General features: G+C 40.7%; 1 protein-coding gene across 2 annotated transcripts; it reads left to right on the plus strand.

Annotated features, from left to right (window-relative positions):
* Positions 1–7,259: 7,259 nt before the first annotated feature.
* Positions 7,260–14,348, plus strand: gjc4b (gap junction protein gamma 4b). Of its 2 annotated transcripts, none has more exons than XM_027009740.3 (3): positions 7,260–7,420; positions 10,794–11,970; positions 12,138–14,348. In XM_027009740.3, exons 2-3 carry the CDS (start codon positions 10,824–10,826, stop codon positions 12,149–12,151), a joined length of 1,161 nt encoding a protein of 386 aa, XP_026865541.2. In that variant the 5' UTR covers positions 7,260–7,420; positions 10,794–10,823; the 3' UTR covers positions 12,152–14,348. The 2 variants fall into 2 exon arrangements, with proteins under 2 accessions (XP_026865541.2, XP_081569260.1); XM_081713134.1 differs by lacking the exon at positions 7,260–7,420 and adding an exon at positions 7,457–9,705.
* The last annotated feature ends 18 nt before the right edge of the window (positions 14,349–14,366 follow it).

Below are 14,366 nucleotides of genomic sequence, written 5' to 3' on the forward strand. Positions count from 1 at the left end.
GGCATTTGATTAACACACTGGAATGTTACATGTTATTGAATAAAGCTCCCTTATCCACCATTAAACTTTGTCCTTTAAATAGACAGGACATGGCTTGACTCAGATACAATATTGAATTAAAAGATTAATTTCAGATGACCGATTCTTGGTGGTAATTTAGTCAAATGTTGTTGTAAAGAAGGTTAATCTTGAATGTCTGTTGAAGGAAATGGTTTAATTATTTTCCCCAAGAAACTGCACATATACACAGTCATGAAAGCTGCTAATTTTTGTATCAATTACAAATCCAGTCAATTCTTTTCTAACCCTTCATTGTACCCATATTACTTTAATGGTAAATCTACATTCAGCATTTAAAATTGTTGTATATTGGATTTGCCAGACTAAAGTGTTGTGCTGGCAAACAATAACAAAGCATAATATACCAAAGTTTACTTAAATATTATTTTATTGTTTTAATGTGTTCTCTTTTTTATACATTCTCTTCTTGACAAAAACACACACACCTGTCTGTCTGTCTGTCTCTGTGTGTGTGTGTGTTTGTGTGTGTGTGTGTGTGTGTGTGTGTGTGTGTGTGTGTGTGTGTGTGTGAGTGTGTGTGTGAGTGTGTGTCTGTGTGTGTGTGTGCTTGTGTGTGCATGTGCTCACATATTTTATATGCAAACATATTTTTTAAAAGTCCAGTAAATATTTCCAGAGGATTTATATTTTCAAGATAATTTTGATAAATGGTCTTTATAAAATTAATTAGGATGAAGAACAATTTCTTAGGTAATTCTAGCCTGGGCATGCCGGAAGTGAAGTGGATATCACCTGCAAAGGTTCCACAAACATGCAACAAGCTAATGACACATGAGTACAACAATATCATTAATCAGTCTGCTCATAGGAGGAGAAAGTTTTTCTTTTTGACATTGACTGCTACAGGATTATAAACTTGAATAGATGTCAAAATGTAGGTTTAAAAGGAGAGGTCTAAGAGACTGGACAGTACAGAGGCAATCTGAGACTGCAGTAAACAAGAGGACTACCTTCAGGTGAAACATATTAGTAAACCCTCTATGATTTTGCATAGTCATCATAGATCACAAGTAATCCTAAATCTTATTCATAAATCAGTATTAATGAATACTGGACATGTAATTAGATTTAAACTCAAATAAACTTGTCTTAATAGTGTATTAAAACCTGACAGGTTTCCCCTGTTGACTATGAAGAGCATGCATCTTTTTCTTCTTTGATGGCTATGAATTTCAAACATGAAGTTACTTTTAAATGGTCTACTTTTGTTACTTTGAGCTCATATTCAATACTCAATCCAATGCCATATTGTGAACAAATAATATATTGCTTCTTTCATGTAAATAAGGTGGATTAAAATTTCAGTGACCTATTTAATAGTGTGGCCCTTCAGCACATGTCAAGCAGTTCTTGTGTTATTTAGGTGAGCCTTTGTCTTGTTATTCATGTGATAATAGAGCCTGTGGCAATAGACACAACTGCTGTTGCTCTCTCTGTGCCATCTTAGACTTGATTTCCACACTTTGTCTATGACAAAATGTTCCACATAAACATTTAGCAGTAGAGTGATTCAGATGTTTTAAATATCAAGGTCTTTGCACTAAGGCAGTAGTTTCTAGTCATGGTCTCTGAGTCTTCCTGTGAAGCACAGTCAAGTGTTTCCCCTGCTCCGCATACTTTTACCTACCACATGTGATTTGATTCATCAGATAAATGACCTATTTCACAAGAGACAAGACTGTGAAGCAGTACTGCTGAACTGAGGCTGGGAAACACTACTCTGAGTTAACTTGTATAGGTCTTTTAATCCACATGAATCCATGTGTTTTCCACCTAGACTTAATACATTTGTTTCACAGAATGCTCCATACTCTATGTATAGCCTGTGAGAATTAAAAAATTATATTTAATTTATATTACTCTTATACATGATTATATCATTGTTTTATGAAAGGCTGAAGGAGCAAGTATCCCTGCAGGGAGCAACAAGAGATTGGAAGTGTTCCTGCTCTGTTGGAGGTTTCCTGCTACCTGTTGCAGTGCTATCCTCTGCAAACAGCTGATTACCGCTAGCAGTGACTCCTGACTGTCTCAATCAGAACCCAAAAAGTTTAAACTCTAAGATTCTAAGTACACGTACAGTTGTACACAACCAGTGCTGTATTATTTATCCATCTGTTTGTGGGTTTTTTTACTATTAATGAATGATTTGCATTAAGATTCTAAAGAATGAACAACTGAACAATAAAAGACAGCATTTACTTGTCTAAAAACATGTTTACAACTGTTATTGTAAAACGAACCTATATTATTTTATTTTTTTTACATTTAATTTTAGACTTAGATACTATTACACAGTGATATTCAGAAGAATAAAGGAAAACACTGGGAGAACACTGCACTAATTGAAAGGAAACCACTGATTTGTGAATCTTTCAAAATACATCTGAGAACGTTCTCTTCTACACAGATAATTCAATGTTTTGTAAAGATCATTTAGTGCTGAACTTTTAAATTTGCAAATAAAGTAGAAAAGGGAGTTTCAGAAAATGTATTTGATACTAGCCTTAGAGGCATGGTAATAAGATTTTCTTGGGTTTTATGATTTGGCTTTATTTCCAACTTTATTTCCACACTCAAAAAAACTATTTCCACAGACAACAAATTGCACATAAAATAAAATAACTGCAATTGTGTACTAAGATCTTTTAAAACTGTAGGTCTTTGCACTAAGGCAGATATTTATAGTTCTGGTCTTACGTACAGATTTAATACATAGTTTTACCTACCACACAAGATTTGTCTAATCAGCTAATATTGAAGATCTTTATATTATAAATTAGTTGTGTTCACACAAGGAAACTCTAAATTGTGCCGTGAAGCGGTCCCACTGGCCAGCTCCAATCTGAAACTCTGCTGCTATTGGGTTGGACTCCAACATTGGCTCATGAGTTCTCTGCTCAAGCACAGTTACTAAACCAGGCAATTAATTGAATCAGGTTTGTGGTTAGTTGAATCAGGTGTGAGTTTGACACCTGTACATGAAAGAAATTGTATTTTTATACTATAAATTGTAAATTTGTACTAATCTCATAACTACTGTACGTCTACACATTCTATCGTGTCTACATATGCTATCATGTTCCTGCTATCATTCTCTAGTTCTTCTTCCTCTTCCTTTTTTCTTTTTCTTTTTGTGTCAAACTGAACTCAACTTGATGCCTTTTCTGTCTATTTCTTCCTTTCTGCTGGTCTTTCTCCAAAATTTCTACTTGCTAGCCTAGTTATTCAAGTTTGAACAAATATATATAATTATCTTTGGGCAATTGCTGGTTAACTCAACTTCTGAAGTGTCCTACCTCCAACCATCTGTGCTACTGCTGGACCGACAGCAGATCAGTCTGTTTCCAAGGCAACCACCCGCCCTGTTCCTTGTATGGTTGGAGGGGTTCCATTGTGTTCCATTCACTTTTCCTCGTGTAACTCAACTATGTTTGGAGGATCAAAAGAGCAAAGGGCAGTAAAGACTGGGGCAAATTCATCATTAACCCTTTTGGTAATGAGACTCACCACTGGTCCTTTTCCTCTATCTACCACTAGAGAAACAATGAAATAGGAGAGCTGTAATCTGCCCATCCCCCATTGCCTTGTACCCCCTTGCTCCTCAAACGCAGCCACAGATGCCCTGGAAAAAGACAACTCAGTGAGATCAGCACCCCTTGATTGCTGAACATAATAATCTATTTAGAATTTTGAAATTACTTTCTGAGCATTCTTTTGTTTAAACGATATCTTCAGTAAATAATTATCAAAACAGTATTTTTGTACTCAATTTACTATTCCATTTTAGCAATAGATTAATATTTATAATAAAAAGGTTCTCTTTGTTACTTGTGATAAATTTGTCCATATTTAGTATAGCCAGACTCAATACAATTCAGTTAACAATTCACCTTTAAAATGCAATGTCAATTGTAGTGTATCTATTATGAAATAATTTTGTGAAAATCACCCAAACTGGTGTTGCAGCAATTGCCCTAAACTATGAAGAACGGTGAAGGAAAAAAAGGAAATTTGTTTACTATAAATGTGTGAGTAATTAATATAAAACAGTGAGTTTTAACCACACAGATGGTAAAAGTGTGTGTGGCTGGCACCTGATTCCACTTCCATTTAGAAGTATGACTTCAAGTGAATATTTGTGACATTATTTAAAATAGTAAAATTTGTTTGGGGCATATTGAATCAATAAACATAATCTGTCCTTTTGAAAATATCTTAAGTGGTGTGGCTGCAGTGTATGGGATTTGATGCAGCAGATGTTTCAAACTTGAAAGTCTTTGTTTCTTGTCAAAACCACCATGAGCAGCAATAAAAATACCACAAAACACCACATTATTTAGGTATAGTAATCTGTCTGCATGTGACCCCAGTTAATGGAATTGTCTTGTACAATAATGTGTTAGCAAAAAACAAACAGTCTTGGACTTCTCATTAAATTACTGGTGGTATGTGGTAAATACTGAATGCTGGGAAAATTAACACAAAGACTTATTACGAGGGTTGGCATGGTGATTGTGTCAAGCATGCATCAACAGTATTGTAGCTGTTCCAGAAAATATCCTCCCCTACTGCTTTAGTTAATAGTCAGCATCACATTCACTTAACACTAGAGTTACACGTTTTGCAGTCTCTGCTTTTGCAGTGTATGTGTCTTATAGTCTAAGGGGAGCAGTGTACCATCAAAAGTATTATTATCTTAATCAAATAATAACTTACAGAGAAGTAAAAGTACCAAAAACAGTGTGAAAACCCATATAATTGCTAAGTTACTTGTAGAACCTCATTGTAACTGTTAAACAGCCAGTATCTACATAAGACTTCAAGCTCTGCTTTAAATACCTTGCTTCAGGACTCATAGATGACAAGCATCAAGACTATTTTCTGTCCTGGCTCCAAGATGGTGGAATGAACTCCCACTTGCTGTCCAGACAGCAGAGTCCCTTTGCTGTCTTCAAACACAGACTCAAGACCCATCTATTTGCAGAATATTTAAAGGACAACTGACATTGCTCCCATATTGACTGACTAATTTAGTAATTATTGCAGGGTATTGTTTATGTTGTTTAACAAACTCTAGCACTTATTGTTTATTGCACTTATCATTGTTTAAGATAGACCTTATGTATTTTGTACTTCTAGGTATCAGCATTGATTCCTGTATTCTACAGTATTCTAGTTCATTGGTATATTGAACTCTACCCTACTGTACTGTACTAGGATATTCTATGAGTAAATGAAAAAGCACTTTTGTAAGTCGCTCTGGATAAGAGGGCCTGCTAAATGCCGTAAATGTAAATGTAAGACTTCATTCTAAACTAGAATGAAGAAGACTAAAAGTGAGACTGTACTAGTAAATGTTACTAGTTACCACCCACCTCTGCTGGTAAAATAAGAAGAGAAAATGTTGCAAAAATGTTTCTGCACTGTTATACAACTTCACCATGGCAAGCCCAAATTACAGCCCTTCATTATCATAACCAACTCACGGAAATGACTAAAACAAGGAAGCTTTGGCAGCATCTACACAGTATGTTATGCAAGTGTTAAGTCTCATGCAGCCTGCTGATCAGCATGTCACTCACCTTTTCCCCCAAAAGCTGTTTCATTCAAATGGTGGTATGAACTAAAAACATTGCATAATGAAAGCATATTACAAAGTTTACACCCTATGGGCATACATTCCAAAGATGAAAATATAAAAAAATCTTGCATAACTTTGTTGATTTAGAGTAAAGAATCCATAAACTGAACAAATCTCCTGTGACATGGAGATGATTGAAATGCATCTTTTCTCATTCATACTCAGTGATTAGAAATAATGTTGTGGGTCCTCTCTATCCTATTAATATAAGCAGTATAGCAGCCAGTCTGGACAAATTATATGCTGTAGGCAGAGCTGTTAGCCACGTTGTCCAGCTGTAACTGAACTACTTAACTAGGTTGCACAAGCAGCAGTAGAAATAAGTCAACTGCACCAGGACATTCCATGGCTGTAGCTTTACCAGTCGGGGGGAGCTCTTTTGTGATCAAGGAGAGACCTACAGTGGGATTTTGCTACAGCTAATACTGGGAAAAACACACAAATTCAAGAAGCAAAGATAGAATCATTCTCCTATACAACTAATTGTAAGTTTGGAGTACATTACTTATATTGTAACAGTGTTATTAATATCTGTATTTATATTTTAAAATAGGTAATGTCACCTCCAGCATTATTGGAGACACACAATCTGATAATCAATAAACAGCTATTACATGAACAGCATCTGGTTCAGATTTATAATGTTACTGGTGAACTAAACACAATTTGATAAGGGCTTAGAGGTATCAAGAAGATTCTTTAATGATGAATGTGTGGCCATTTCTCACATTTCTTTGAAAATTAGGTCTACTTTTCTTGAATAACGAAGTTGCTAAAAGCCCATCACTCAAGGCCATTCAAATTCAGACAGAACCACTTTACTTTTCCTGAATGGGCCATTCAGACATGCCACAGAGTCTACACAGAGTCTACATTTAAGCAGAAAGTTATAATTTGCATGACACATTGCCCATGGCTAATTGTACAAGGCTAAAAAACAACTCTTAGCAGAGGTTGTGAGAAAGGACTGCAGAGAGGAAGCCTCAGTCACTTCATTCTTTGATAAAGTGCAACTAAAAGGAAACATCTCAAATAACAATGACTTCCGAATGCCCTTGTACAACAGGAAGAAAGGAAGGCAATGCCACATTGTGTATGGCCATATGCATTCAGCAGGTCATCAGAGCATGTATTAATAAACTACACATTTAGACTGAACTCATTAGGTGACCATGAAGGTTGATTTAGCGTCATCCTTGTCATTTAACAGTGCCTGAATCACTATTAGAATTAGAATCAATAAAATTATCAATAAAATGAACTTTTCTTCAAAAATGTACTTGGAGTTGACGTTGCTTCATAGCAGCATTTCTGATTTTGACAAAACGACTACTAAACGAAGGAAAACTAATGTAACAATTTGCAAGGAAAGAGTGATGTGAACAGGAGAAGACTATCGGGTTTCAGCCGTGGGGGCCCCTGAAGGGGCGGGGTGTTTCGGCCGTGGGGGCCCCTGAGGGGGTGGGGTGTTCAGGAGGGGGAGGAGGAGAAGGAATTTCGGGATACTCTTTGTCCAGACGGCAGCTATTCAGAATCGAGTCAGAGCGGGGAAAAGGATCACATGGAAGCGCAGTGATCTCGAACGGGTTATAGTTAAGGAGTGAGGCTTTTGTCTGAACATGGCTAAAATGTGGTGATCATTTATAGCTATCCTAGCCCAAACCCCAAAGGAAAAGGTGTGGAAATCTACTTGTGGTACGTTGTTCCTTTGTTTATAAAAAGTATTTCAATCGAATATCAAACTTAGATTAGCTTCACCAGTGGTAAGCTAGCTAGCTAATTGGTTTTATGGATGTCGTTTGTTAGCTAGCTAATCACATATGGTCGGTCTGGTGGTGTAATTCTTTAATCGTTAACTATTAACTAATTAATACTTAAATTGTGAAAAATACAATAGTTTCCATAGCAAGCTAGCTTCGCTACTCTGGTCATTTTGAGGTGAGGTTGTCTCGTCGTTCTTCGTTATCTCAGGCGGAGAACAATAGTAAACTTGCTCATCCTCTGGTTTCATGGAATTCGTTGGTTCTTACCAACGTGACCACCCCTGGCTGAGTGGTCGTGAACAGCTGATCTTCTTTAATAAACGTTTCATCTTTAAAGTCGTAACTTGCGGCTGGTTCTCAAGTGTTGGCGCGGTTCTCGAGCGCCAGGTAACGTCTAACGAGCCTCGCGCTACAGAAGGTCCGCGCCAGCCAGGGAGAAGAGGCCACGCGCTGCGATGCCCGCCACATAAGGAGACCTTTAATGTCTTATCAGTCGATGGCCGGATTTGGTACTTTTGGTACTTTTTGGCACTCTTCTCTCTATTCAACAGCGGCATTTTGCGTTTCGTGGCTGTACCCACACACCAAGAAAAAAGCTCTTGATGAAAGTGTGTTCGATTGATAGAGTTGTTGGAGGTCAAGCGTGGAGTGCAAAAACCTGACTCGTTTAATATTTACATTTCTTGCTGCTTGGCATGTTTGGTCTGCCCAGCTTTACTTTGGTGATTTTAAGTGTTTATGACATGGGTGAAGGAGTTTTGTCAAAGTAGCTAAATAATTTCACAGAAAAGTAGGAGACTGGGATTTAGCTTTAACTCTCAAACACCAGGCCTTTTTTGGATCATTTGCAAGTCATCCTTTTTTAAAACAATTTCCAGAGGGTACAGCTTTTGTCCCTTTGCTGACTTTGTATGCTCAGTACTCCAACCCAATCTTCCATCCCAGAGGCAAAAAAGATTTGGGCTGGAACCTTAACTACTCTCCCAGATGTGTCCCACAAAGCCACTCTGTTCCTGTGAAGTTATAACTCCTGCTTGATGATGGTAATGGTTGCTCTTCTTTGGCGGGAATTGTCTAAGGAGTTTGAAGCTTTTAGTAGTGGTGCTGCAATTCCAAGTTTGTCCCAAAATCTAGGCACAAACCTGTACTGTTCATAGTACTTCTCTGGGGTTTACCCTCAAATCTCCATCTTACATGAGTAAGATTGCAGGTGACCTTTATACCATATTCGGAGTTTAACTAGTGTGGTTTGTCTATATTAAAATGATCTCTTTGTTTCTTAGACACTAGAGGCCTGTTTCTTAAGCATTGTGACGTCTTTGGCAGGATAATCTGGACAGCACCCATCGGAAGTTGGTTCTTCCCCTCGTTCTGTTGAAAGGTTCGGATGTTGCAACAGTTTGTAGTAAGATGGCCCTGCGAACAAGGTAGAGCTGCTGCAGTGTCAGGAGTCAAGAGGCTGGTCTGACCCAGAGTGGTGTGGAGCTTTGGGGCAGGCTGGGCACCAGCTGTGGGTGTTTACATGTCACGGCTACTTCATTGCGTTGCTGACTCCGAACGGATGTGTCTTTGCACAGAGTACAAATTGCAGTGATTTAGTGCGTGTGTCTGTGGTGGTGTGTTTGCAAGCGAGCAGTTTAGGAGCACAGCATGACTCTGGTTGTGCGTACACACAGCCTCCTGTATATGCTCCAGCACATGTTGTCAAGCTGCTCTTACCTGTAAAATCACGTTGCCTGTGGCTATTTAATTTGCTTTTATCTATTTAAACCAATTTGAAGCACACACCCACAGTCACTCCCTCATCCGTGTTTTCCTGTGTACTTAACAGACTTCAAGTCTGTATTTGTAGCACGGCACTCAAACACTTGAAGCGATTTAGGCTTACAACGGCAGGTCCATCTAAGGCTCATGTCAACATGCTGCTACACGCCACGGGAGGGGTGGCGTTCCTCTGCCAGCATCGTCCCAGCAGCTGGCAGGGGTTGTTATCTGCAGGTCAGAGACACAGGTAACAGGCGCCTGATGAAGGGGATTAATTGAAGAAAAGCACAAGAATGGCTCTGTTTGCACTCGGGGCGGGGGTGGCAGTTCAAACACTTGCCTGCTGTGCACCACCAAGGTCCTACCCAGGTGTGGAATTCATCTCCCTGACCCGGCAGCCTGCTTCAGCTCTGTCAGCACACATTCAAACTGGTTGGTTGTTTTGAAAACTGAGTAAGTGCTAGACTACTTGGTCAAACAGCACTAGAAGGGCGAATGCCTTTGTTGACCGTTTTTGCACCTTGGCATTACCATTTGCTGAAGCTTACCACCAGTTTTATCTGAAGTATCTTTGCCTGCATAATTTAAACATGCAGGCTAAACTGGGAGAAATGAGAGCCTTTATATAGAAATTTGCAAATAAATTTTGTTTATATGAAATATAAAAATGCATAATAAACAAATAAGGGTTTTGTCCAAATGAAGCTACTTTTTTTTTTTCTTCCATATGTTATTTGGTTGATAGCTGGGATCTTCAGGTATGTGCCTAGCAGATAGTCAAAACATGTTTAATGCAGTTACCAAGGAGAGTGCTTTGTTAAGGAGTATAGTCACCATGGCAATGGTTGCCTTAGTTTTTCACAGTATTGCAGTGGCTCCATCTAGTGGGCAATATCCAAACTGATTTATTTCCTTTTCTGGTTTCAATGTTCTGCCTGTCTCAGCCCTGAAATGTTACAAACGCAAACGTATTGCATCAGATCAGTTCTCCTTTCATGTTGCTCTAAGAGCCTGTGTTCAGAACAAACATGTATGTCAATTCATTAATTCTTAATGTTGTTTGACAAATGTTATGTCATTATAATATAAGTTTGGGGAAAAAAATTCATGCCTGAATACAGAAGTTGCTACAGCATTAATGGCAGTTGGGTCAGTGCGTCTCAACTGCCAGGCCAAAATTTTCAGCTATGTGATACAAATTGGTTTAATTGCTATTCTTGTACACCACCTTGCCTAAGGCAGGATAGCTGGATAAGTATTTAGTAGAAAACCTAGGACATGTAACATAACCACACTAGCCTTTCTTGTAAAAATGAGCAGGGGGGGTGTGCTGTCACAGGTCGACAGTGCTGTGGTTTGGTATATACTGAAGTACGGAGCTCGATATTTGGGGTGTGTGAAGATCTCGCAGCTAAATTGTTGCACTGTAGCACAATTCTGTTAGAATGGGTGTGCCTGGGCTGATGTTTCTAAACATCATGTAGGAATGTCTGCTTTAGTACTGGCCTTAATTTCTGAATTTCTCCTGGGTTTTTTGGCAGTACTGAGAGGCGTGCTGCAGTGCTGACACCATGAGCTGGAGCTTCCTTACTCGGCTGTTGGAGGAGATCTCCAACCACTCCACTTTCGTGGGGAAGATCTGGCTCACGCTGCTCATCGTTTTCCGCATCGTGCTGACAGTTGTGGGCGGCGAGAGTATCTACTACGACGAGCAGAGCAAGTTTGTGTGCAACACGCAGCAGCCTGGGTGTGAGAACGTCTGCTACGACGCCTTCGCGCCCCTCTCGCACGTCCGCTTCTGGGTGTTCCAGATCATCATGATCACCACACCCACCATCATGTACCTGGGCTTCGCCATGCACAAGATCGCCCGCATGCAGGATGAGGAGTACCAGCCGCGCGGGGGCAAGCGCATGCCCATGGTGAACCGTGGCGCCAACCGCGACTACGAGGAGGCAGAGGACAACGGCGAGGAGGACCCCATGATCACGGAGGAGATCGAGCCCGAGAAGGAGAAGGAGCAGGAGAAGCCCACGAAGAAGCACGACGGGCGCCGGCGCATCAAGCGTGACGGCCTCTTGCGGGTGTATGTGCTGCAGCTGGTGTCGCGCGTGGCCTTCGAGGTGGCCTTCCTCTTCGGCCAGTATGTGCTGTACGGCCTGGAGGTGGCACCGTCATACGTGTGCACGCGCAGCCCATGCCCCCACACCGTGGACTGCTTCGTGTCGCGGCCCACGGAGAAGACCATCTTCCTGCTGATCATGTACGCGGTGAGCGCGCTGTGTCTGCTCCTAACCGTGCTGGAGATCCTGCACCTGGGCGTCAGCGGCGTGCGCGACGCCTTCCGCAGCCGCGCCCGGCGTCACCATATGGCCATGACCTCCCCGCAGCCCCTGATGTGCAGGCAGGTCCCCACGGCGCCGCCTGGTTACCATACGGCCCTGAAGAAGGACGGCGGCAAGCTGGCCGTGGGCATGAAGCCCGACTACAACCTGGGCGACTCGGGGCGCGAGTCGTTCGGAGACGAGACCTCCTCTCGCGAGCTGGAGCGTCTGCGCAGGCACCTGAAGCTGGCACAACAGCACCTGGACCTGGCCTACCAGAGCGAGGAGGGCAGCCCATGCCGGAGCAGCAGCCCAGAGTCCAACGGAACGGCTGTCGAGCAGAACAGGCTCAACTTCGAGAAGCAGGAGAAGCAGGCAGCTGCTTGTGAGAAAGGTAAGCACCAGGGGAAATGTTGCTTTGGTTATGTGTGCTTGAGATTCTAATAATGACACACACCCACCCACTGTCTCTGTCCACATTCTGTTTTATTCTTTTCACAGAAATGTATTTATTTAACACATAATTTCGTTGTACATGTTCTTCTCTCTCTCTTTCCATAGGAATTCGAGCCTGATTCCCGAAACTTATCTGCCTCCTTTCTTGCCAAAGGAATGTCCTGGGAAAATGGACATGTACTGTTTGTCTTTTTTTATGTAGGATTCCATTTTGTAGCGCAACATGACACTGTGTGTGTGTGTGTGGACACTGGTGGACTTTAAGAACATGCTGTGCAGTATTATGTCAAGATTGCGTGTCTGTGTCTGAACATTTCAGCAGCCAATCATACTTGAGTCCAGTCTGCCTGACATTCCAAAGTACCCAAGAGTAGGTGGAGCTTTTAGTTTTTATGGGCGACTGAAATATTTTTTCATCTGTGTGTGAGATCAGAAAAGATAGCAGAGTTTCTTCCACATACTTAACCCACTTCATAAGAAGTGCCAAGGATTGCATCTCAGAAATGCCTTAAATTTTTAACTGGAGTTTACATATTTCTGTCATTCCAAAAAGAAACTAATGAGCCAGTGAAAAACTGCATTGGACTTTTTGGATATTCTCGGTACGTATTTAGGAGAAGTAGGTTTTGTTAGTAGTGAAGCATAATTAGTATTTATGTGTATCTGTGGGCTAGTGTCAACTAGTGACAGGCCTCCGGTAGAAAATAGGACACCGTTACTTGGTTTTGCAGAGTTTGGGTGGGTATGGTGCATTCTTCCAGTAGCATCGACCAAATATCTGTCATATTCTAAAGGAGGTTTTTGGTTAAGTTTGTCTCAAACTGTTCTGTCGTCATAAAGAAAGGAGAAACTAATTAGCCATGTATTGGGGACAGATTAGGAATCAGACACCCTGGTAAAATCTATGTTTACTTTAGATCAAAACCATCTTAAAACAGCACTAGGCTACAACATTTGATCGAAGACCACCCCTGTTTTGCAGTAGTTGTGTATAAGCACCTAAGGGGCCCAAGTTCTACTGTTTTTGAAGGTCCATTCCATACTCGATGTTGACCTGCAATGTTGCACAAAAAACAGGCATTGAGTTCTACAGTTGTAAATTTTGGGATGAGAATTCTCTTCCCTTTACAGCAGTGTTTGTGTACCCTGTGTTCTCTCAGCGACTGCACCACGAGGCAAGCAACACAGTGCCGTGGGTGTTGACATGACTTCGGTTCCTAGATTGGCAAATGCATCTCTGTTCCTGGGGAGATTTCTCTGGATGAACTGGAAACTCGAGCAGATGGAGTTGAAATTTCACAATGGCAGCACCGTGCTGAGCCAGCAGGGGGCGGCATGCTTGCCATGACTCAGCTCTGCTGCACTGGAAGATCAAAGCCACCTTTTGGTGCCTTTTGTCTGAATGATCAAAACGATGAAAACCTGGGAAATGCTTGAATACTTGTGAATTTTAATTGTTGATCTACAAGGAAGCTTTTTCTTTCCATCTTGTGTGAGATGTAGAGTGTATATGGAGATTTTGTTGAAAGTGTTGTTTTGAAGAGGACAAAGGCTTTCTCTGAAGAGAAATGATTTTTTTAATGGATATTTTGTTTACTACTCTTTTTTGCTGACATTCATTTTTGAAACCATCATTAATGTTGCTTCTCTATGCAAGCATAGCCAAGCTTTTCCAAATGCACCAGTATGCAAGTCTGCCAGTCTGAATTCTTAAGCACAGTGAGGCTCAGATCATAATGTGGGGAAATGGGTACAACTTCCAGCTGTAACCCTAATCATAACATGCTTTTGTTGGGAGCCTAGGTCAGTACAGCTAACCACCAAACAGTGAAGCAATAGGAAAAATCAAAACACTTAAAGACATGGTTCACCTAACACATCAGCTTGGTCAAAAAAAAAAAAAAACAATCATGTGAGGAGAGAATGATCTGACCACTGGTCCTGTCCCTAAAACTGCTTTAAGGCTGTTTCCAATATACACTAATGGGTTGCTAAATGTGCCCCCACGAGCTGCTGCTTTAGACACAGACCAAGTCTAAACCCTTGTGTGTTTGGGGCTCACTAGTGGCCATATAACTTCACTAGTGAGTTTAAGACTAGTCTGTGTCTAGAAACCCCATCCAAAGTAATGATGGTCTTTGCTGCAAAATATTGCCTTTAGCTCCAATGTTTTGGCATTTAGTTCTAAGCAAATACCTGCAGTCATCTCTATTTTTTTTGTTCGTTTTTATGCTGTGTATTGTAAGTTTTTTTTATACATTTTTGTACAAATCTTATTTTTGGGCAAGCTAAATACAGAATAAACTTTGAACTTTACTCTTTGGTTCTTGTAAC

This window comes from Electrophorus electricus, chromosome 4 (assembly GCF_041902795.1).
Source record: "Electrophorus electricus isolate QZ-2024a chromosome 4, ASM4190279v1, whole genome shotgun sequence".
Classification (NCBI taxonomy): Eukaryota; Metazoa; Chordata; class Actinopteri; order Gymnotiformes; family Gymnotidae; genus Electrophorus; species Electrophorus electricus.

Excerpts from the sequence above, each read along its gene's own strand:
- gjc4b (XM_027009740.3), top strand. The coding sequence starts at position 10,824 with ATGAGCTGGAGCTTCCTTACTCGGCTGTTGGAGGAGATCTCCAACCAC.